At 42.1% G+C, this 21621-nt stretch overlaps 1 protein-coding gene across 1 annotated transcript; it reads left to right on the forward strand.

Annotated features, from left to right (window-relative positions):
• The first annotated feature begins 1185 nt into the window (after positions 1-1185).
• Positions 1186-21570, forward strand: LOC106978998 (zinc finger protein 121-like). The gene is made up of 8 exons (XM_053220305.1): positions 1186-1302; positions 5167-5379; positions 5489-5703; positions 13417-13492; positions 14614-14758; positions 15570-15650; positions 16331-16413; positions 16862-21570. The coding sequence occupies exons 1-8, from the start codon at positions 1186-1188 to the stop codon at positions 18044-18046; spliced, it is 2115 nt and encodes a 704-aa protein (XP_053076280.1). The 3' UTR covers positions 18047-21570.
• The last annotated feature ends 51 nt before the right edge of the window (positions 21571-21621 follow it).

Genomic DNA, 21621 nt, shown 5'->3' on the forward strand with positions numbered 1-21621 from the left:
TGGTCTGTACTGATGCAGGTATAAATCAAGGACATACTTCTCCAGTTTGAGAGCCTGCTTCTCTCCTCTCCTGCAACACACATACTCACCACCAAATGCAGCAAGGACTGAAAAGTGACCAAATACATTTTGGATACTACTGGCTTAGCCATCTTTTGCTTTGATCTAGTTACGTAATAAGTTAACTTAAGATTTCCTTAAGATTAATGCACTGAAATTCCTGGGACCACAAGATGGCAGAATATGTGGTCCCCACTTGGATCCCCCCACAGCAACAATAGTCAGCCTTCCATGAACAAAAGTGCTTTGTGGAAGTTTTGGAATCCAGGTAGGAGACTACAAAACCCGAGTAGAGTCCACAAACTAGGAGGGTCATTTTGAGAAGGGACACCTATGGCCAGATGGCTGGCTCACTGGCTGTGGTTCCAGCTACACATGTGGAAACAGCCATGTCGTCATGTGGACTTCACTACAGCCCCATTTGGCCTTGTCACCAGCACCATCACTCAGGCCCTGGAAGGAAACACACCCAGCCATGCCTCTCAGGTAACAGGCCTGCTGACCTCACTCTGAGATGCAGACCTTGAGCAAGCCAGCCGGTGACCCACCTGAAGCCTCTCTTTAAAAAAAAAAATTTTTTTTGATGCTTATTTATTTTTGAGAGAGAGAGAGAGAGAGAGACAGAGCACGAGCAGGGGAGGAGCAGAGAGAGAGGGAGACACAGAATCCGAAGCAGGCTCCAGGCTCCAGGCTCCAAGCTGTCAGCACAGAGCCCGACTCGGGGCTTGAACTCACAAACCATGAGATCATGACCGAAGCCGGAAGCTCAACCAACTGAGCCACCCAGGCGCCCCCCACCTGAAGCCTCTCTTAGCTGTGGTCTTCCCCACAGAGGAATCCAGAAGGACATGTGTCCATCTGTGAGCCTGGAGGCAGGCCTACTAACCTTGGTCTGACTGCAGATCTTAAAGCAGCCCACAACCCAGCTCCCGGCACCAGGCCACGATATAGGAGGAGTCCTGCCCATCCTGGGACCCTGGGGGAGACTGGCCCATCAGTGCCCCCTGAGGCAGGCCTGCAGAACCTGGTCATGGCTGTGGGCCCTAAGTAGCCTTGTGAATTGGCTCCAGGCCCTCTCAGCTGTGGTCTGGGGCCATTTGTGCCTGCCTAGTCGCACAACTAGAAATGCTACCACCATCTTTGGACCCTGAAGAGCGTGCTTGTCTTGGTGTTGGCCAAGGTCTTGGAGGGACGACCTTTGACCAGGGTCCAAAAAAGGATGATGGCCCTGACAACGGGACAGTATAGCACAGACTCCAATGCAGACCCAGTAGCAGCCATGTGACTGGTGTCAACCCCACTTGATTATGATTCTGGAGGTAGAACCCATCAGTCCAGGGACCCATACAAGACAGTTTTTACATATGAAACAGTCTATACACTCTTAAAGAGATGTTTGCTCTTTCAGTTATGGAGACACAAATGGCAAGCCCCGTTGCCTGCAGATAGAGCCAACAGACCATTAAGTAGCCTACACGGAGCTGAGAGATGAAGGACTTTCTATAACTATGTGACCCTAGAACGACTGCAAGAGTGATTGATTACTCAAATGTGCAGATCTAACACAAAGAGGCAATGATCCCAAGAATTAGGTAAACATGTTACCACCAATGCAATTAACCCCAAGCTGAACACCTACAGCGGTAAATGCAACAAACATTACCAACCTTTATATATATACCACTAAATATTAAGACTTATATACCATTCAAAACAGTGTGATATGAGCATAAGTAAATGCAATACGAGTGAAGGAGTGTCCAGAGACCAATACAGGAATTCACTGTTTAATCAAGTTGGAATTTCAAATCTATAGGTCAAGAATAGCTTGTAAGTGGTACTGAATCCATCATCTTTTCTAGGGAAAAGAACTACTGGATCCAGTACCCTACCCCACATGTAAAACATATCCTATGAGGATTAAAGACTTTGGTGTTTTGGAGCACCTAGGTGGCTCAGTCAGTTAAGCGTCCGACTTCGGCTCAGGTCATGATCTGGAGGTTCATGAGTTTGAGCTCCTTGTCGGGCTCTGTGCTGACAGCTCAGAGCCTGGTTTGGATTCTGTGTCTCCCTCTCTCTCTGCTCCTCCCCTGCTCATGCTCTCTCTCTCAAAAATAAACATTAAAAATTTTTAATAAAAAAAAAAAGTTTGGTGTTTTTATTTTTTATTTATCTTTTAGTGTTTTTAAATAGATTCTATTTAAGAAGTAAATTACAAAATCTGTATATAATTGAGATTTTTAAGGCAAGTTAGGAAATCCATATATAATTTTTAAAAAATATTTATTTTTTGGGAATGCAAGCTGGTGCAGCTACTCTGGAAAACAGTCTGGAGGTTCCTCAAAAAATTAAAAATAGAACTACCCTATAACTCAGCAATTGCACTACTAGGTATTTATCCAAGGGATACAGGTATGCTGTTTCGAAGGGACACACGCACCCCAATGTTTATAGCAGCAGTATCAACAATAGCCAAAGTATGGAAAGAGCCCAAGTGTCCATCGATGGATGAATGGATAAAGAAGATGTGGTATATATATATACAATGGAGTATTACTCGGCAATCAAAAAGAATGAAATCTTGCCATTTGCAACTACGTGGATGGAACTGGAGGGGATTATGCTAAGCGAAATTAGAGAAAGACAAATGTATGACTTCACTCATATGAGGACTTGAAGGCACAGAACAGATGAACATAAGGGAAGGGAAACAAAAATAATATAAAAACAGGGAGGGGGGCAAAACATAAGAGACTCAAATATGGAGAACAAGCTGAGGGTTACTGGAGCAGTTGTGGAAGGGGGGATGGGCTAAATGGGTAAGGGGCATTAAGGAATCTACTCCTGATATCATTTTTGCACTATATGCTAACTAATTTAGATGTAAATTAAAAAAAATAAAACTAATAAAAAATATTTATTTTCGGGAGAGTGCAAATGGGGGCAGGGTGGCAGAGAGAGGGGGACAGAGGTTCTAAAGCAGGCTCTGTGCTGAGAGGCTGACAGCAGGCTGACAGCCCGATGCAGGGCTCAAACTCACAAACCATGAGATCATGACCCGAGCCAAAGTCGGGTGTTCAACCGACTGAGCCATCCAGGCACCCTCATATACAATTTTTTTTTATTTTTTTAAGTTTATTTTTTAATTTATTTTGAGAGAGAGAGTGTGGAAGGGGCAGAGAGAGATGGAGAGAGAGAATCCCGAGCAGGCTCTGCACCATCAGCACAGAGTCTGATGTGGGGCTTGAACTCACGAACTGTGAGATCATGACCTGAGCCGAAACTGAGTCAGACACTTAACCGACTGAGCCACCCAGGCTCCCCCCTCATATATAAATTTTAAAAGCACTTTTTTGGGGGCACCTGGGTGGCTCAGTCGGTTAAGCGTCCAACTCTTGGTTTCAGCTCAAGTCAGGATCTCATGGTTCCTTGAGTTCGAGACCCACCTCCAGCTCTGTGCTGACAATGCAGAGCCTGCTTGGGATGCTCTGTCTCTCTCCCTCTCTCTCTGCTCCCCCCTGCCCTTGTTCTCTCTTGCTCTCAAAATAAACATTAAAAAAACAACATTCAATGATATTTAAGAAAAATTAAAATAAAACACTTCTTTGCCTATATAAAATTTAATGATTTATGCAATAAACATGAAACATTAATGTAGCAAAATAGGTATCAATTCAATAGATGGGTACAAAACATTTAATGATTCACATGAACAAGTCTGGATGAAATATGTTTTAAATCAGTATTTCAAAAGATCTTTTATTAACTGTACAAAGATAACCCACTCAAAATCACAGCAAATATAACTTTAGAACCATTCCTGAATAAGGGAAGAATGCCCAGTGTTAGTGGTTTTTCACAAAGCAAGAACAAAAATATACATGTGAACAAAATATGAAAGATTTATAAAATTGTCATTACATTGAAAACACAAGGAATCAATGATTAGAGTTTACCATTACGTCCAGTGTAACCAAAAACAAATAAGGGGAGGGGCGCCTCAGCTCAGGTCATGATCCCAAGGGTTGTGAGATGAAGCCGCCCCCCCCCCCCCCCCCCCCCCCCGTCAAACCTGCGTAGGATTCTCTCTCCCCTTTCCCCTCTCCCTGACTCGAGAACTCTCTTGGTCAAAAACAAAAAACAAACCAGACTTCTTAGCTATATAAAAATTAAAAGTTTCTACAGTTATTAATGAAACATTAACTTAACAAGAGACATATCAATTCAATGTATGCATAAAGCACGTTGCATGATGTACATGGACATTTCTTTCACTTTTTATTGATGAACAACTGACATACAATACTGGATTACCTTCAGGCGTCCACGTAGCAATTTGATATATATATCCTATACAATGCACACATCCTAAAATAGTCACCACAGTAAGTCTAGTTACCATCTGTCACCAAAGTTGTTACAATGTTGGATTGGCTTATATTCCCTATTGTGAACATTATATTCAGTGTTCCAGTTATTTTACAACCGGAAGACTGTACATCTTAATCCCCTTCACTTATTTCCTCCATTCCCTCCCACTCCCCTCCACTAAGTCTTGAGTAGATGTACTCTAGTCCTGTTTAAAGAGATCTTTACTAACTGCACAAAGGCCATCCAATGAAAACGACAGCAAACGTGATTAGGGGAGCAACTTTATAACCATGCCTGAAGAGAGGAATACCTGGTATCAGTGCGATCTCACAAAAACAGATATACATATTTGACACAGAAAAAGGAACGATTTACAGGAGCTGTCATAACAATGAAAGCAAGGCATCAACGACTAGACTTTAGCGTCGTGTCCAACGTAAACGACAATGAGAGGAAATCAAGGCCTAGAGACGGGATAGACTGCGGCAGACAGACTATGTGACGGACTCTCGGGCTTAACGACAAGGACAACGACCGTAGAGTCTCCAGGATGTGCAGGGAGGCCGGCAGGAAACCATTTACTGCGCAGGCTGTGGGGTTGAGCCCAGTGGCGCCCTGTCACCGCCCCAGGGAGCTGGGCTCCGCCCCCCACCCCCGGCTCGGTCCCCACCCCGCCCCGCGCAGGGTCCCGCCCCCCGCCCGTAGCCGCGCCCCCATACCTGGTTCCTGCCCCAGCCTTGTCCTCCGGGCGGGATCCAGGCCTCAGGCCCAGCGCGAAGCCCACGCCCGAGGGAAGCCCAGTTCCGCCGTCTGAGGTGGAAGCCCCGCCCCCCGGTTCCCGGCAGGAAGCGGAAGTGGTGTCACGCGCTCGCCGGACTTTCTTCGCCTGCTGCTTCGCGCAGTATTGAGCACGTTGAGCTGCTGGTGGTTGGACGTGGGCCCGCTGTGGTAGGGAAGGCGTGAAGGGAGGCAGGACGTGGGAGTCCAAGGCCGGTTTTAGTCGGGGTCGGCGATGGTCCTGCTTAACGGCCGGGCCGCGCGGCTCGCATCCGCCTAGACCGCCCGACAGGCCGCTGAGGCCGGCGGTTCTGGCGCGGAGCCGCTGTGGTCCTGCTGGGAGGGCGCGTGCGCGGGGTGTTCGTGGCCACTGTGCTCGCCTGTCCTGCAGTGTGCAAGCGGCCTTTGTGACTTTTGTCCCAAAGGAAAAGAGTTTCTGCTGCTGGGAGTGGCCCAGACTCCGCCGCGTTACTCGCAGCCTCAGGGACCCGGCCGGTGAGCGTTCTGGAAAGTTGGTTCAGCGGGGCCTGTGTTTTCCTTTCGGTGGGGAAGGGAAGAGGCTGTTTTATCTGAGAATGTGGCTTTGCGCTCGTCTTTTCTTCGGGACACACTGTCTTAGGCAGGTGATATGCTTTCTCGGCTGTGTGTAGTGTGCATGTTTCAGTACCTAGTTATACGCACGTGCTCCACTGGTCTTTGTACTAAAGAGAAACCGTTTTCACGTCGCTTTTCCTGAGACCCTCCTGAGCCTGTCCATTCCCACCAAGTTGCAAGCCAGGGACTTCGGGAGAAAAGAATGGAGGCGTGAATACTCCATTTTCAGAATAACTGGATTTCCCATTAACAGGGCATTTGGACTAAGTTTTTTCCTGACATTTTTTGCGTAAAATCTTAAACCTAAAGGAAATGTAAGCAACTGTTGCTATGAATGTGCACCGAAGCAGATTCACCCATTTGCGCATTTTGCGTGGTTGCGCTCTTTGGATAAAGAAATGTATTTTTTAGCGGATTGTTTGCGAGTAAATAGGAAATAAATTGTAGACATGATACATGACCTTTAAATACTCGGTAATGCATGTTTTAAGGATGAGGTTTTACTACTGAAATCATAATACAGTGATTCAGCCACGAAAATTAAAAATGTTATGCAATATGTACTGTATAAAAAGTAAAATTTTCCACTTTACCTCAGAATATGTTTTGGATCTCGGATGTATTCAAGGTTTATATATGACAATTGTTTGTCTCTTAGGTTCTTCTAACCTGCGGCAGAGCCATTGTTTCTTCATGATACTGACTTGGAAGCCTCACACGCTCTTTGCGAAACTCAGAGTTTCTGAGATTCCTGATGTTTCCGTGCTGTCTTTATTTAATTTTTTTAAATGTTTTTTTTTTGAGAAAGAGACAGAATGTGAGCGGGGGAGGGGCAGAGAGAGAGAGGGGAAGACATAGAATCTGAAGCAGGCTCCAGGCCCTGCGCTCTCAGCACAAGAGCTCCACCCAGGGTTCAGATCCTGACCTGAGCGGAAGTCCGACGCTTGGAGCCACCCCAGGCGCCCCTATTTATTTATTTTAAATGTTTGTTTATTTTGGGGAGAGGGAGCCTGAGTGGGGAAGGGGCAGTGAGAGAGAGGGACGGAGATTCCCAAGCGGGCTCTGAGCTGACAGCAGAGAGCCCACTGTGGGGCTCAAACTCACAAACAGTGAGACCATGACTTGAGCTGAAGTCTGCCTTTTTATTTTTTTAATTTATTTTTATTTTTAATTTTTTTAATTTTCCATAGAGTGGGCGCGAGTGGGGTAGGTCCAGAGAGATAGGGGAACAGAGGTCCAAAGCGGGCTCCCTGCTGACAGTAGAGAGCCTGATACAGGGCTGGAACTCAGAAACTGGAATCATGACCTGAGCTGACGTCGGACGCTGAACGGACTAAGCCACTCAACACCCCTGTCCTCCCAAATCCCTGCTTAACCCACTGAGTCACCCCAGGTGCCTTGCATGCTGTCTTTATTTTCTGTAATTTCATACACTGATAAGTGAGTCCAGTAACCAGGCTTGCCAACTTTTTGTCTGAAAAGGCCCAGGTAGTAATGTAGCTAAAGTGCTGAAAATACAGGTTCATATAAGAAAAATGCCAGGTAAAGGTTAGTGAGTAACTGCAGGTGGGCTGTGAAGATCAGGTCCATTACTGTCTTGGAGTCCATCATGCAGGGTCTTGTGGCTCAGGCAGTACTTCTTGCCGAAGGGGGAAGTTTAGGTTTCCATCAGGGGATCGTTTGCCCACATGGTCTTTTGTCTGAGTTCAGAGAGAACCTGGAAAGAAGACCCTAATCAGTTAGAAAGTTTGAGGTTAAAGTGGAGGTGGCTGAAGTCCTCTTGCATTGAGTACATTCTGCTTTGCTGGCCATCCGGCCTGGAATTCTTCAGCTCTGCCTTTGTAGTTGCACAAGCAACCATACCCCTTACTAAACAAATGTGTGTGGTTTTGTCTAGTAAAACTTCATTTGCACAGTAAAAAAAATTTTTTTTTAAAAAAGGGGGGGCGCCTGGGTTGCTCAGTCTGTTGAGTGTCTGACTTCGCTCAGGTCATGATGTCACAGCTTGTGAGTTCGAGCCCCACGTCGGGCTCTGTGCTGACAGCTCGGAGCCTGGAGTCTGCTTGGGATTTTGTGTCTCCCTCTCCCTCTGCCCTAACCCACTCGCGTTTTGTCTCTGTCTCTCTAAAAAATAAATAAACATTAAAAAAACAAAACTTCATTTGCAGAAACAGGCCTGTCAGTTCTAGTTTCTGAACTTCAGTTTCAGAGGCTTCAAAATCTGTCACAAACTATTTTGTGGGTGATGTGTACCTAATTATATTGTGTAAGGAGTTTTAAATGTACATCAAGTGTCATTTGATCTCCATCACAGTCCATTTGTAAAGTACTCCTCAAATTTAGTCACAGTCTCATGAAAATATTTTACCTAAAAACTAATGTTACCTTGTAATAGCTTGTATAGTAATCAAAATGGGAAGGATGTAGCAGAAGTGAAAGCCTAGTTTATGCAAATAAATACATGGACATAAACAGATACAAGCATAGACAAAATATGTCAACCCAGTACAGTTTAGGTTTAGTTTAGGTTTCTGGAATTGGTCTCGAGGTGATTGTAGATGTCCATGGTTTATTTCTTCAAAGCCAATCCTCTATTTCCCAGTCCTTGGGCAAACTGGATGTTGGTGTTAGTCTTTGCAGTTCCCTCAGCAGTGTCGGTATTATTCCTGGATGATTATGTCCAGTGGTGGGGAGTTCCAGGATCCTCCTTTTAACTTTTCCTACTATAATGGCCCTTACCCTATGTGTCAGAGATAAGGGAATTCTGCCAGTTGGCAAGAATGTCTATATTGCAGATACATTTAGATGCTATAGCTGGGTTTAATCTGAGTTCATTGGACTTTTTATTTATTTTTATTAAAAAAATTTTTTTTTACTGTTTATTTTTGAGAAGGAGGGGAGACACAGAATCCGAAGCAGGCCCTAGGCTCTGAACTGTCAGCATACAGCCTGATGTGGGGCTTGAACCCACAGACTGAGATACCTGAGCCGAAGTTGGACACTTAACCGACTGAGCCACCCAGGCGCCCCTGGAGTTAAGACTTTTTAAAAAACTACTATGCTACGGGTGCAGAGCCCTACTTGGGGCTTGAACCCACAAAACTGTGAGATCATGACCTGAGCTTCTAAAAGCAAGAATCAGATGCTTAACCATCCAGGTACCCCACTCCTTGATTTGTTGATATACATTGGAAGAGTAACAGAGATACAAACAACTCACAGACCCTACAGGTGATGGAGAGTAATAGGGAAGTTCACATTTGTACAGGGCCCTTCACCCCAAGACTGGGTCAGACCTTATTGTCAGTGATATCATTGCAGTCAACTGTTTGTAAAGAAGTTTGCTGGGTTGCCTGGGGCAGAGGTAGTTGGCACAATGGGCAAGCATTTGAAAACCTCTGGATTACAGTCAAGCCATGACTGGTGAGCAGATGAGTGGAGGGAACCATGGGTGACAACAGGTATAAGAAACAGCACCCGAGTATCCACATTAGGGGTTCTGTGGGGAAGAAGTTTACAGACATGCCCTAGCTGGTGGGTGAGTGCTCAGAAGCATGAGACCCCACACTCATATTAGAGTACTTAACTACATCTCCTGAAACCTGGGATATGTATTTTGTCAGGGACTGTTATTTCAATGTAATCTAGGTAGATGTACTGTGTTTTTTATAAATTAAAAAAATTTTTTTATTAAATGAGCCTCCACACCTACCTTGGGGCTTGAGCTCATGACCCTGTGATCCGGAGTTGTGTGCCCTGTTGACTGAGCCAGCCAGGCGCTCCTAGTTAGATGTGCTTTGAGTGACGTAGGGACTCTGTGGTCTTGGTCTGTCAGTCAGCAATCACTTGGTGCCCTCACTGAGCCAGGGCCTATGTCACATATTGGAAAATAAAGGGCATCTTTGATACCCAAAGAGCTCTCCAAAAGAAAATGGATCTCCATGTCAGACAACATTGTCATAAATCATTACTACACATAGAGTTCTTTATGGTAGGTGATTCAATATCTCTAATGTGATTCAATTTCAAAATTTGTACCCAATAATATTGTTGCACAAGGTATAAACCAATGCTTGACAGAAACATAAGAAGAAGTGGACAAGTCCAAAATTCACTGGGAGATTTAAGAATGTTTTTCCCTTATTTGTAAACGTTTTACAAACTGAGTAACCTATCTAGGAACTGATAGAAAATGAAAGAAATCAGAAACAGATTGTCTGGAATTAGGGTGAGGGAGTGAACTAGAAGGCTGAAGAGGGCTTTTCAGGGAGACGAGTATGTTGTCTGTGTTTTTAGAAGTTCAATATGCTGTCCATTCTCTATTTTTAAGACTGTGATAAGGTGAGTAACTATAGTTGTTAGAGCTCATCCAGAAAATACTTAAGATCTACACTTTTGATTGCATAGCACTTACATCTCCATCAGAAAAGGAAACAAAACCAAATGGAAAAATGTTTGTGCACATGCCACAAAAGTAAACACATTCGTGGGCTTATTCAGCCCAAAGGCCCCATTTTGAGACCCCTAGGAGTAAGTGCAATCTATACTAGCATTTGAGATGCAGTGTTTGTAACAGCTTGTTATTTTCAGGGTTCTGGTCTTTTCACCTGTAGAATAAGAATTCTTGGAAAAAAAGATTTTTGGGTCATGAGGGTTAATTTCATTTATGGTAAAGAAACTGGAACTTCTAGTGTTTACCATCATTTGGATTCAGTTTTGTAGATCAGCATTTGGGCTGCTGTTCTGTGTTTAATTTATTGAAAAGTCATTAATTTTTGTAAGTTCATTTATTTATCACGTGCACACGTGTGGGAGGGGTAGAGAGAGAGAGTGGGGGAGAGACCATCCCAAGGAGGCTCCACAGTGTCAGCGTGGAGCCTGATGGCGTCTCGAGCCAATGAACTGTGAGATCATGACCTGAGCTGAAATCAAGAGTAGGATCCTTAACTGACTGAGCTACCCTGGTGCTCCAAAAGTCATTAGTCTTTAACATAGGAGTTATCGTTTGATCTGTATCAGGTTAAAAGATATTAAAGTGAGAAGGAAGCCTTATGATTTTTTTTAATGTTTTATTTTTGAGAGAGACAGAGAGAGCATAAGTAGGGGAGGGGCAGAGAGAGAGGGAGACATAGAATCTGAAGTAGGCTCCAGCTAATAGCTCAGAGCCTGACGCAGGGCTCGAACTCAAGAGCTGTGAGATCATGATCTGAGCTGAAGTCGGATACTTAGCCGACTGAGCCACCCAGGCAAGAAGGAAGCCTTATTAACAATGGAGTAAATATAAAAACCTGGTGAGAAATGATAATACAAAAAGAAGGTTTTCTGGGAAGACTCATAAAATAGACCAGTGTGAAACACAGACTGATTTGGCATTGCTCCTTTGCCAGGGTAAGGGGAAGTGGGCAAACCTTAACTGAACTAAGCCTCAGTCAAGACCCATTGAAGCTGCTGAATACTTGAAATGTCTTCTGAGTCTTTAAAATCCTTCCATCATTATTTTTCATATATTTTTGGGTCCTGTTTAGAACAGCCTATGGTTTTTTTCTTTTTCTGTCTTTACCTTGCCCAAGAAGCAATCCAAAATATTCATGTATACCTTTGTGCTTGTATATAGGATAGTCTTTGTTTTCTCACCTATTTGAGTTTTTCCTCCATAAGCTCTGATGAATGGATGTATCCATTAATAATTGAGTATCTTGTCCCTTAGGAATGTTGGGTCATTAAATCCTGGGACATTTTTTGTATATTTCACTGTTTTCTACTTAGTGCCTAGCACAGGACCACAATTATCTTAATTGTTTGTGGAAAGAATGAAAGAATAAACCTATTATGATAACTTCAAAAAGGAGGTTCAGGGCTCCAAGCCACTGTAAGCTCCATCAACCAAAGCTCAAGGTATTAACTAAATAAAACACTTCATTTTTCTCTTCTGTATAATGTCCAGCAGTATTCTAGGCTAATGCTAGCCAATGGACATATGACCTGCAGGCCATGTATATGATTAAAGCTTTTCTGTACATGAAATAAACAAAAAGAGATCATACGTAATAATGTACTTTATCCCATCTATTCCAAATATTTCAGCATGTAACCCATATAAGAATTGAAGTTTTTTTTTTTAATTTTTTAAATTTTCTTCAATTTTTTTTTTTTAATGTTTATTCATTTTTGAGAGACAGACAGCACCAGCTGGGGAGGGGCAGAGAGGGAGACACAGAATCTGAAGCAGACTCCAGGCTCTGAGCTGTTGGCACAGAGCCTGCTGCAGGGCTCGAACCCACAAGTAGTGAGATCGTGACCTGAGCTGAAGTTGGACACTGAACTGACTGAGCCACTCAGGCACCGCTAAAATGGAAGTATCTTAAATTCTTTAAGTCATAGTAAAATTTCAAAATTCACTGGACATAAAATTTTCATGACATGTACTTCGTATGTGCATGTAATAAATACAGTTGAGAATGTAGATGTATTTAAGTTTACCTAAACAAAATTTAAAATCCTGTTTTACTAACTGCATATCAGGTACTCAATAGCGTATGTGACTGGTGGCTACTAAACTGGACAGTGCAGGTCTAGATTGACAACTGATCATATTTGTGAATAAGAACCTCAGATCACACATTTGAGACAAGCCTATCTGCATTCAATTCTGGATTTCTTTTTCCTAATTGGAGGGTGGTGGACCAATGATTAGTGTTCTATGAATTTAGCTTTATCAGCTATTAAGTAGGGCTAGTGATATCTATTGAAATGGGTTGTTATGCTAATTAAGTGAGCTGGTATACATAAAGTTAGACAGATATCTGTCACATACTGATTTGCAGTGAATGGTAATTGATATTAGTGACTTTCATGCCATAGATTATACCATTTTCAGTAATTTCCCACATACCACCTTCAGAGAGACAGCTAATGTGTGATGTTTGATGATGGATTGGCAATGCTTGCTGATTAATGATTGGTATGAAAAGGACTGGGGGTATCCCAATGTCAAGAATAATGAAGATTGTCATATTCACCTAGATTCATAAGTTGTACTGAAGTGATCAAATTTCCCAGTAGGTAGACTTCACCGTCACTCTCCCAGGATGGCAACCATTGACTTGACCCATGGTAAGTCATTATTGATTCTCATTTCCAGAGAATTCTAAAGGTCATCCCCACACAACCTGGAGTCCAACAACGTGATCCTAAATTAGTCATACTGCTGTTCTTTTAGAAAGAGCTGAAATATGCCAGAGAATGCTATTATCTAAGTCAGCTTCCTCGTGTGTGTGTTGGGAATTGGTGGTACATAATCTCATTGATGAGTTTTATTATTTTGGGCAAATAAAGAACCAAATGTTTTAGGGGTTAAGTTTCCATACCTGTAAAATAAGACCATGACCTCTTTCCTCATGGGTAGCATGTCTAGCAAGTCCCTTTTCTGGCTCCAGGTGAGGCAGGGCTATTGTATTTTATGGCAGTAGTGTGTGTTTCTGTGAGATTTCTCATGCAGGGATATATGGGGATCTTAAATTAGGATGGAATGATTTTCAGGTGGGTGAGTCTGGGAACTAGGGTCAATTCTGTATTCTGAAGTATCCTTTCCTTTCCCCAAGATCTTCTTTCTAGGAATCCTTTCTCCCATCCTGAGGAAAACACAGAGGTAGAAGGGATGGTGGCTGTCAGGCCGAAAAATTATAATCAGGTAATAAAAAAGCATATCAGTCAACAGAAAGCCATATTTACATCCACCAGGTGAACACATTGTTTCTAGGCACACCTGTGTCCTGAGCTTCCTAAAGCAAATAAACTCCAGACAAGGACTGAGTCCCCAGATGAATTTCCTCTGGAAGTAGAAACTCTCCTATCAAAAAGGGATTACCCTGAAAAAATTCTGGTATTTCGGTAATCAATCCGGAAGCTCATGGATTCCAAATGCAGGCTTCCGCCTTGCTGTGAGCTCTGACATGACAGTATAAGTGTCCTTTTCTCAAAGAATTCAGTTATTCTGTGCTGTTTATGAAGGATCTGTAGCATGCTCAGGAGTGTGTTATAGTAGAGGAAACTGTGAAGACCTACTACTGTGGTTAAGCTGACATAAGGTCTTGTTTATTTTTTAATTTTTTATTAAAAAAAATTTTTTTTAACGTTTTATTTATTTTTGAGACAGAGAGAGACAAAGCATGAACGGGGGAGGGTCAGAGAGAGGGAGACACAGAATCTGAAACAGGCTCCAGGCTCTGAGCCGTCACCACAGAGCCCGACGCGGGGCTCGAACTCACGGACCGCGAGATCATGACCTGAGCTGAAGTCATCCGCTTAACCCACTGAGCCACCCAGGCGCCCCATAAGGTCTTGTTTAAAAGGTGACATTAAGGGGCGCCTGGGTGGCTCAGTCGGTTAAGCGGCTGACTTGGGCTCAGGTCATGATCTCGCGGTCCGTGAGTTCGGGCCCCGCGTCGGGCTCTGTGGTGACGGCTCAGAGCCTGGAGCCTGTTTCAGATTCTGTGTCTCCCTCTCTCTGACCCTCCCCCGTTCATGCTTTGTCTCTCTCTGTCTCAAAAATAAACGTTAAAAGAAAATTTTAAAAAAACTAAAAATAATAAAAAAATAAAAAAAATAAAAGGTGACATTAAAACCATATGAGTGGAGAGGAGCAGTGAGTGAGTCTAGATTGAGAGAAGAGTACCTAGGACCACAGAACCATGGGAGGATAATGAGAAACCTCATAACCCTGCATCGGTATTGAGTCTCCTGTCCTCATTCTCCCATGAATGTTGGCAGAGATGTTTCTTGTCTCAAGCCAATCCCGGTGTGATGGTTTAGATTGCAGTGACCTTTGACGACGCAGTAACCTTTGACGACGTGGCATTGGACTTCACCCAGGAGGAGTGGATATTACTGGACCTTGCTCAGAGAAACCTATACAGAAACGTGATGCTGGAGAACTACCAGAACCTGGTCACAGTAGGTAAGGCTGCCAGCATTCCTTGTAACATCTTTAGGAACAAATTTGTACTATGTATTTTTGGTGTTCCAGCCTTGGTGATGCCTAATCTGAAACATAATTGGAAATAAGAGATGCATAGTCCCTGCACTAATGGGTTGTAATCTTTAATGGGTTTTCCATGAATGTGGCATTAGGGCCAACAGTAACTAACACTATCATTGTTAGGAATGTACGTTGTCAGACCCCGAGTTTTGTTTTTAACATATATTTTTTTAATGTTTATTTATTTTTGAGAGAGAGACACAGCACAAGCTGGGGAGGGGCAGAGAGAGGGACACACAGAATTGGAAGCAGGCTCCAGACTCCGAGCTGTTAGCACAGAACCTGACGTGGGGCTCGAACTCATAGACCACAAGATCATGACCTGAGCTGAAGTTTGGACGCTTAACTGACTGAACCACCCAGACGCCCCAAATCAGACCCTACTTTTGACATTCTGAATTATAAAGCTGGTGCTGTTGCCCTGTCTTCTATGTTCAATAAGCCATCCTGATGATTGTGACACACTCCAGCATTTGAGTACTATAGCTTTAGTGCTTTCCCCATCAAAAGGAAGGTCTCCTTTCCTCACCTCCTTTATTTGCTGTTTGGATAAATGTCTATGTGCCCTGTAAATGTGTACATACCTTTGGGTTAGGCTTTCAGAGTCAGAGATAAGTAATCTTTTGATTTGCTTTTCTAGTCCTTTTGAAATGATTTTACTGTTTTCATCAGAAGCTTTGTCATTTCTTACACAGTCCTCTTCTATTAATGTACCTTTCCCCCTGGACAGGATATCAACAGTCAAAACCCAGCCTAGTAGCTAGGTTGGAACAAGAAGAGTTGAGGACAGTGGAGAAAGGAGTTTTCCCAGGTGAGTGTTGTGACAGATATCGCTGGTGAATGAGAAGAATGTCACTAGTCAGTCTGAAATATGGCATACTCGCAATGTGTAAAATTTAAGATTCATTTTGTCTCATAGTGCTGAAACCATTTGTCTCTGATGTTTTTGCGTATCTTTAACTTCCTTCCCTCTTTTACTTAAGCTTTCTATGATGTCACAAAGTGACCTGTTTCTTCTTTAAGATATCATTTTGGTAAACTTAGTTGTCCAGAGGTTTCCTACTTTTCTACCTTGATAATAGTCTGTTTTTGCTCACTATATTTAATTTTCCAAAAATTATTTTTTAGCAGACCACCAAAGTTTGACCATCTGCACTTAGTGCCAAATTTTCCCATAGACAAACTGCCGAAATCTTTTTTCTTTATTGTTTTATCAACACTTTTTTTAAATGTTTATTTATTTTGAGAGAGAGAGAATCCCAAGCAGGCTCCACCTGTTGGCATGGAGCCTGACATGGGGCTCAATCTCAAAACCGTGAGATCATGACCTGAGCCAAAATCAAGAATCAGATGCTAAACTGACTGATCTACCCATGTGCCCCCTTTTTCACAGTTTTTAATATGAAAGTAAAGAAAACTGAGTCTTATCTTTTTTTTAATTGTTTAACCTATCATTTGTTTCTGCAAATGCTTACATTTGTTTTACTTTAGAATGGCAAACTCAACATCAAAGCAAAGAGTCACCATCTCTCCAGGATTTGGGGGAAGGAAAAACAGCCAGAGAAATTAAAAAAGTAAGGTTGAGTTGTGATATCTCCTATTTTTCCACATTAAAAAAAAGATTGGTAGTTTTGTTTTAAAATCAGTGCAAGTAGGAGGTATTTGAGACAAGTGGTATTCATCCAAGAGAAAGCAATTCAGAGATACTCGATTATGATTTGGGAGGATAATCCAAACCTGTCTTGGAAGTTGTTGCTTCCTAGATACCACAAGTACAAGTTTCCGCATATATAAGATTGAGTCTAAACATTTTCCTGCAATTTTAATGGAATGTTTCTAAGAGCAGAGTAGATGGCATCGGTTTTTGTCAGAGGAATTCCCTCATTTAACTTGAAGGCAGTCAGCAGGAGCTGTGTTTATGTAATGAAAATGGGAAGAATCATCATGTTTTTAGCTTTATAAGTGTGAAATCTGTAATGAATCTGAAAATCCGATCATCAACTTTCATCTGTTTATCAACAGGAAAGGATCCACCAGGGAGCAGAGCTCTCTGAGTATGAGCAAAGTGGGAAAATCTTAAGCCAACACTTACTCCTTAAGACACACATGAGAACGGAAAATAGAGAGAACACTTTTGAGCATACTCAGTATGCCAACAGCTTCCGTCCTCTGCAAAAGGAAAGCTCTACGAGAGAGAAGCTTTCTGAATTGAGTCAGGGTGGTAAAGTCTTCCACCTGACTCCACACAGCATGTATGAGAGAACCAGTCTGGCAGAGAAGCCTTCTGAAAATAGTGGCTGTGGGATGACGTTCATTAGTCATTCCCACTTTCAGACACAGGGGAGAAGTCACGGTGGAGGAGACCTCGATGAATGGATGCTTCCATTTCCAGGGATCTCAGTTCCCTCAGCAGGTCACCCTGTGTATATGCAAAGGCACACGGTTAGAGACCCCTATGAATGTAGGGAGTGTGGGAAGTGTTACGCAAATGTGAAACGTCTCAATAAACACATCAGTCGATTTCACGCTGGAATAAAACCGTTTGTATGTAGCGAATGTGGAAAATCTTTCTACACTTCCTCACACCTTTATATACATTTTATGATTCACACTGGAGAGAAGCCCTATGAATGTAAAGAATGCGGGAAACACTTCCAGTGGCCCTCAATGCTTCGTAATCATGTTCAAACTCACACTGGTGAGAAGCCTTATAAATGTATGATATGTGGGAAAGCCCTCAGTAGTTCCTCATATCTTAATCATCATTTGAGAATTCATACTGGAGAGAAGCCCTTTGAATGTCAGGAATGTGGGAAATGCTTTGCTTGGATTTCAGGCTTTCGTAGACATGTTCAAACTCACAGTGGTGAGAAGCCCTATAAATGTAAGGAATGCGGGAAAGCCCTCAGTAGTTCCTCAATTCTTAAAGCACATTTGAGAATTCACACTGGAGAGAGGCCATATAAATGCAAGGAATGTGGGAAAGCCTTCATTAACTCCTCACGACTTAATGAACATTTGAGAATCCACACTGGAGAGAAACCCTATGAATGCAAGGAATGTGGGAAATCCTTCCACCTTTCTTCAAGCTTAGTTGGACATTTAACAGTTCACACTGGAGCAAAACCCTATCAATGTAAGGAATGTGGAAAAGCTTTTGCTTGGCCCTCATTCCTTAAAAAACATTTACGAACTCACAATGGATAGAAGACCTAGGAAGTGGTGAACGTGGGAAATTCCATTTGAGAACTCACACTAGAGCGAAGCCCTGTGAGTGTATGGAATGTGGGAAAGCCTACACCACTTCCACATCTGTAAATACACATTTGAAGTCCCACTGGAGACAAGTCCTTTGAATGTACACACTGACTGAAGGCCTTCACTGTTTCCTCAAGCCTAACTCAACCTGTAAAAATTGACCCCAGAGAGAAACTGTGAATGTAAAGAATGTGATAAAGCCTTCACATTGTCGTCATGACTTACTAAAACGCCTAAAAATGCACAATGGATAGAAGACTTACATACATGATAAACGTGGGAAAGCCTCAGTTTTTCCAGTTCATTTCAAAAACACGAAAGAAGCCACATTGGAGGGATACCGACTGAATATGAGAAATGTGGGAAAGTCTACAGGTGTCCCATTGAATACATGGAAGAACTCCTTAACTAGATCTTGTATGAAGTTAGCAATGTTGGAAAGCAATCAGGACACCCTACAACCCACGCTGGAACAACAGTGAAGTTGTTCAATGTGTAAGAGACGTGTGGAACTCCGCTAATAGGGTGGTTTTGTAGACCTGTGAACATGTGCCGCTCTACCCCCACTATTTTTGGGAATATTTTGGGTTTCTTTATTCAGCTGTCTGTGCTATGCTAGTTGAGTTTCTACACCAGGTTGCAGTCTAGACCCATGTGAGACTAGCAGTTTTAGATTTAATGCTATTCAAACCACCTGGGTTCTCTAGTTGTATGGACCTTGTCTAATACTGTGAAGATGGTGACCACTTGAATTAGTTCACTGCTCATGGAATCCATCTGTATTCCCTCCTGCTGGCCAAGGTGGGTGACATATGTCTCTAAATTTTCTGGAAATGCTCTTGTCCCTCTCACACTTGATCCCTTTGGGTCAGGAAAGATTTTAGGAATGGTGTGGGTATACATCCTAATTTCATGGTCCTAGAAGGAGAGCAAGACTCCCAGTAGTAGGGAAGGAAATATTGTGTTAATTTTTGGTAGCTTCCCAGTGAGAGGCTGGGAATGGAGAATGTTCTTTGTTCTTACATCACCACATCCTGGAAGAACAATTATGTCATTTGTGTGTGTGTTCAGGAACAACTGCATCTGGCATGTGACTTGGTTAGTTTCTCATCCTTTTGTATGCTATGAAACACAAAACCATGTGATTATGGCAGGTCCTGGTATCCTGATGTACTTGATGCATCACTGGCAGTTCTTGAAAGTGGTCTTTGGATAGAGACACAGACCATCACAACCTAGTTTCAATTTTGTGTGAACACATTCATTACACCTGTGACACTCGAGTAGCCTTTGGTTATGTTGTGGGTGGCCGTGGAGGCTGCAGCTGCTTAATGTCACTTCCTGTGGGGCTTAATGAAACCAGTGTAGAACATTCCGGATCAAGCTTAATGATAAATCCTGATCAGAAGTGACCTGGGCACATTTGTGGTATGTTTGTGTTTGGATGAGATTGGGTTACAGTGTGATTCTCTTGGGTATGGGTGTGGTCTTCACTGCTTTGAGTGGGTTGTGGCATATGATACATTGGCCTTCCTTAGGTGACATCATTAGTCATCTCAAAGCCTACATGTCTTACCTAACAGAACTTGTTCACAGTCAAATGAGACTAAGTCCTTGACTTCACGGTAGAGGTCAGTACTGCAGGTTGGCCTTATCTAACTACTTGGACTAGTAGTAACAGCGTTATTAAGTGCTGCCTGAGATAAGTCAAACAGGTGAGCTCTGAATCTCTGGTATTAGTGGATAACAAAGTTATATATGAAGTGGAAAAAGTGCCAGAAGTCTGTTTATTTTTCATGTTTTCTTAATGAAAAGTTCTTAGTTTTGTGAGTCAGATTTATAATTTTCTCATGTATCCAGATATTTTGTTGTACCTTGTTTATATATATTCTGCGATCTCATATTTTTGTATTTATGTAACCCATCTGAAGTACTTTAGTGTATGGTATGACTCTATGTCTGATTGTCTCTCTTGCTTAGATATCAAAGTTACCTGGACCATTTACTGAAAAGATAATCTTTCTTTTTGTCTCTATAGTGCCACTTCTGTCATTGCTTAGATTTCCATATATTTGTGTGTTTCTAAGTATGATTAATTGATTTTCCAATGTTGAACCAATCTTGTAATTATAGAAAAAACTCAATTTGGATATAATGAATTCTGTGTTTAGCCTGAATTATTTTATTTACTGGCAATTTGAGACGTCTTTTGGTATTTATTTTTGGGTAATAATGGGGTGTAGTAGTCTTTGTCATTGCTCGAAACTTTTTTTTTTCCTTAAGTAATCTCTATGCCAAACTAGGGCTCAAACTCAAGACCCTGAGAGTGAGTTGAATGCTCTACCCACTGAGCAAGCCAGTCAACCCTGAAATTTTTAATGAAAATTGGCCTATTCTTTAGTAAGTGCATATACTTACTTTATGAATCTCTAAGTCATTTTTGCAGATTAGAGTTAGAATATTTTGTGCACTGGACTTTCAACCCATAAGCAATGTCTCCCCCTATATTTGCATGCAAAGACATTTAGTGTATTCTAATCTTAAAAAAAATTTTTTTTGTATTTTTTTGGTCTACATTTCTCTGAAAATCAGTGGTGTTGATCATCTTTTCCTGTGTTGGCCATCTGCCTTTTTTGGAAAAATGTACAGTTGGGGTCCTCTGCTTATTCTTTAATTGGATTTTTTTGATGTTTGTGATTTCTTTTTTTTTTTCTTTTGTTTAAGGATTTTATTTTTAAGTAATCTCTACACCCTACATCGGACTTGAACTCACGACCCTGATATCAAGAGTTGTAATTTCCACTGAGTGAGTCAGCCAGGGGCCCCTAATTGTGTATTTTCTTTGTGTATTTGGGTATTAGTCTATTAACAGATATGTCCTTTGCAATTATCTTCTCCCATTCACTATGTTGTGTTTTTTTGTTTGTTTCCTTTGCTGATCAATAGCTTTCATTTGGGGGTAGTCATCTAGGGATTTTCTTTGTTGTGAGATTCTTTATTACAGGTTCAATCTCCTTGCTCATTATAGGTTTGTAACAGAATTCTTTTTTCCCTTTATTCTTTTTCTATTTTGTCATTTAGTATTGGTAGGTTTTGTGATTTTGGGAATTTTTCCATTTCATCTAGATTATCAGATTTATTGGCATATAGTCTCTCCCAATCCCTTTTCCCCCTTGGAGAATCACAGTAATGCCCCCACTTTCATTTCTGGTTTTAGTAATTTAAGTCTTTTTTTCTTTTTCTATTACTATGTAAATGTTGATTACATTGATCTTTTCAAAAGACTTTTTGTTCCATTGATAGTTTGTATTTTTTCCTCCCGTCTATTCTTTAGTTTTTATTGACTTCCTAATGCTACCTATGTTTTCTCCTTTTCCTGTGGGAGAAGGCTTGTGTTCGACCTCAGTTCTGGTCGATCCATTCTTCCTATAGAAGCTGAATTGCCTCAGTAATGTAGTGTGTTCACCTCCATGCTGAACCCTGAGGAAGAGTGTACAGCCTGAGGAAGAGTGTACAGCCTGAGG

The sequence above is a fragment of the Acinonyx jubatus genome, chromosome A2 (genome assembly GCF_027475565.1).
Source record: "Acinonyx jubatus isolate Ajub_Pintada_27869175 chromosome A2, VMU_Ajub_asm_v1.0, whole genome shotgun sequence".
Lineage (NCBI taxonomy): Eukaryota > Metazoa > Chordata > Mammalia > Carnivora > Felidae > Acinonyx > Acinonyx jubatus.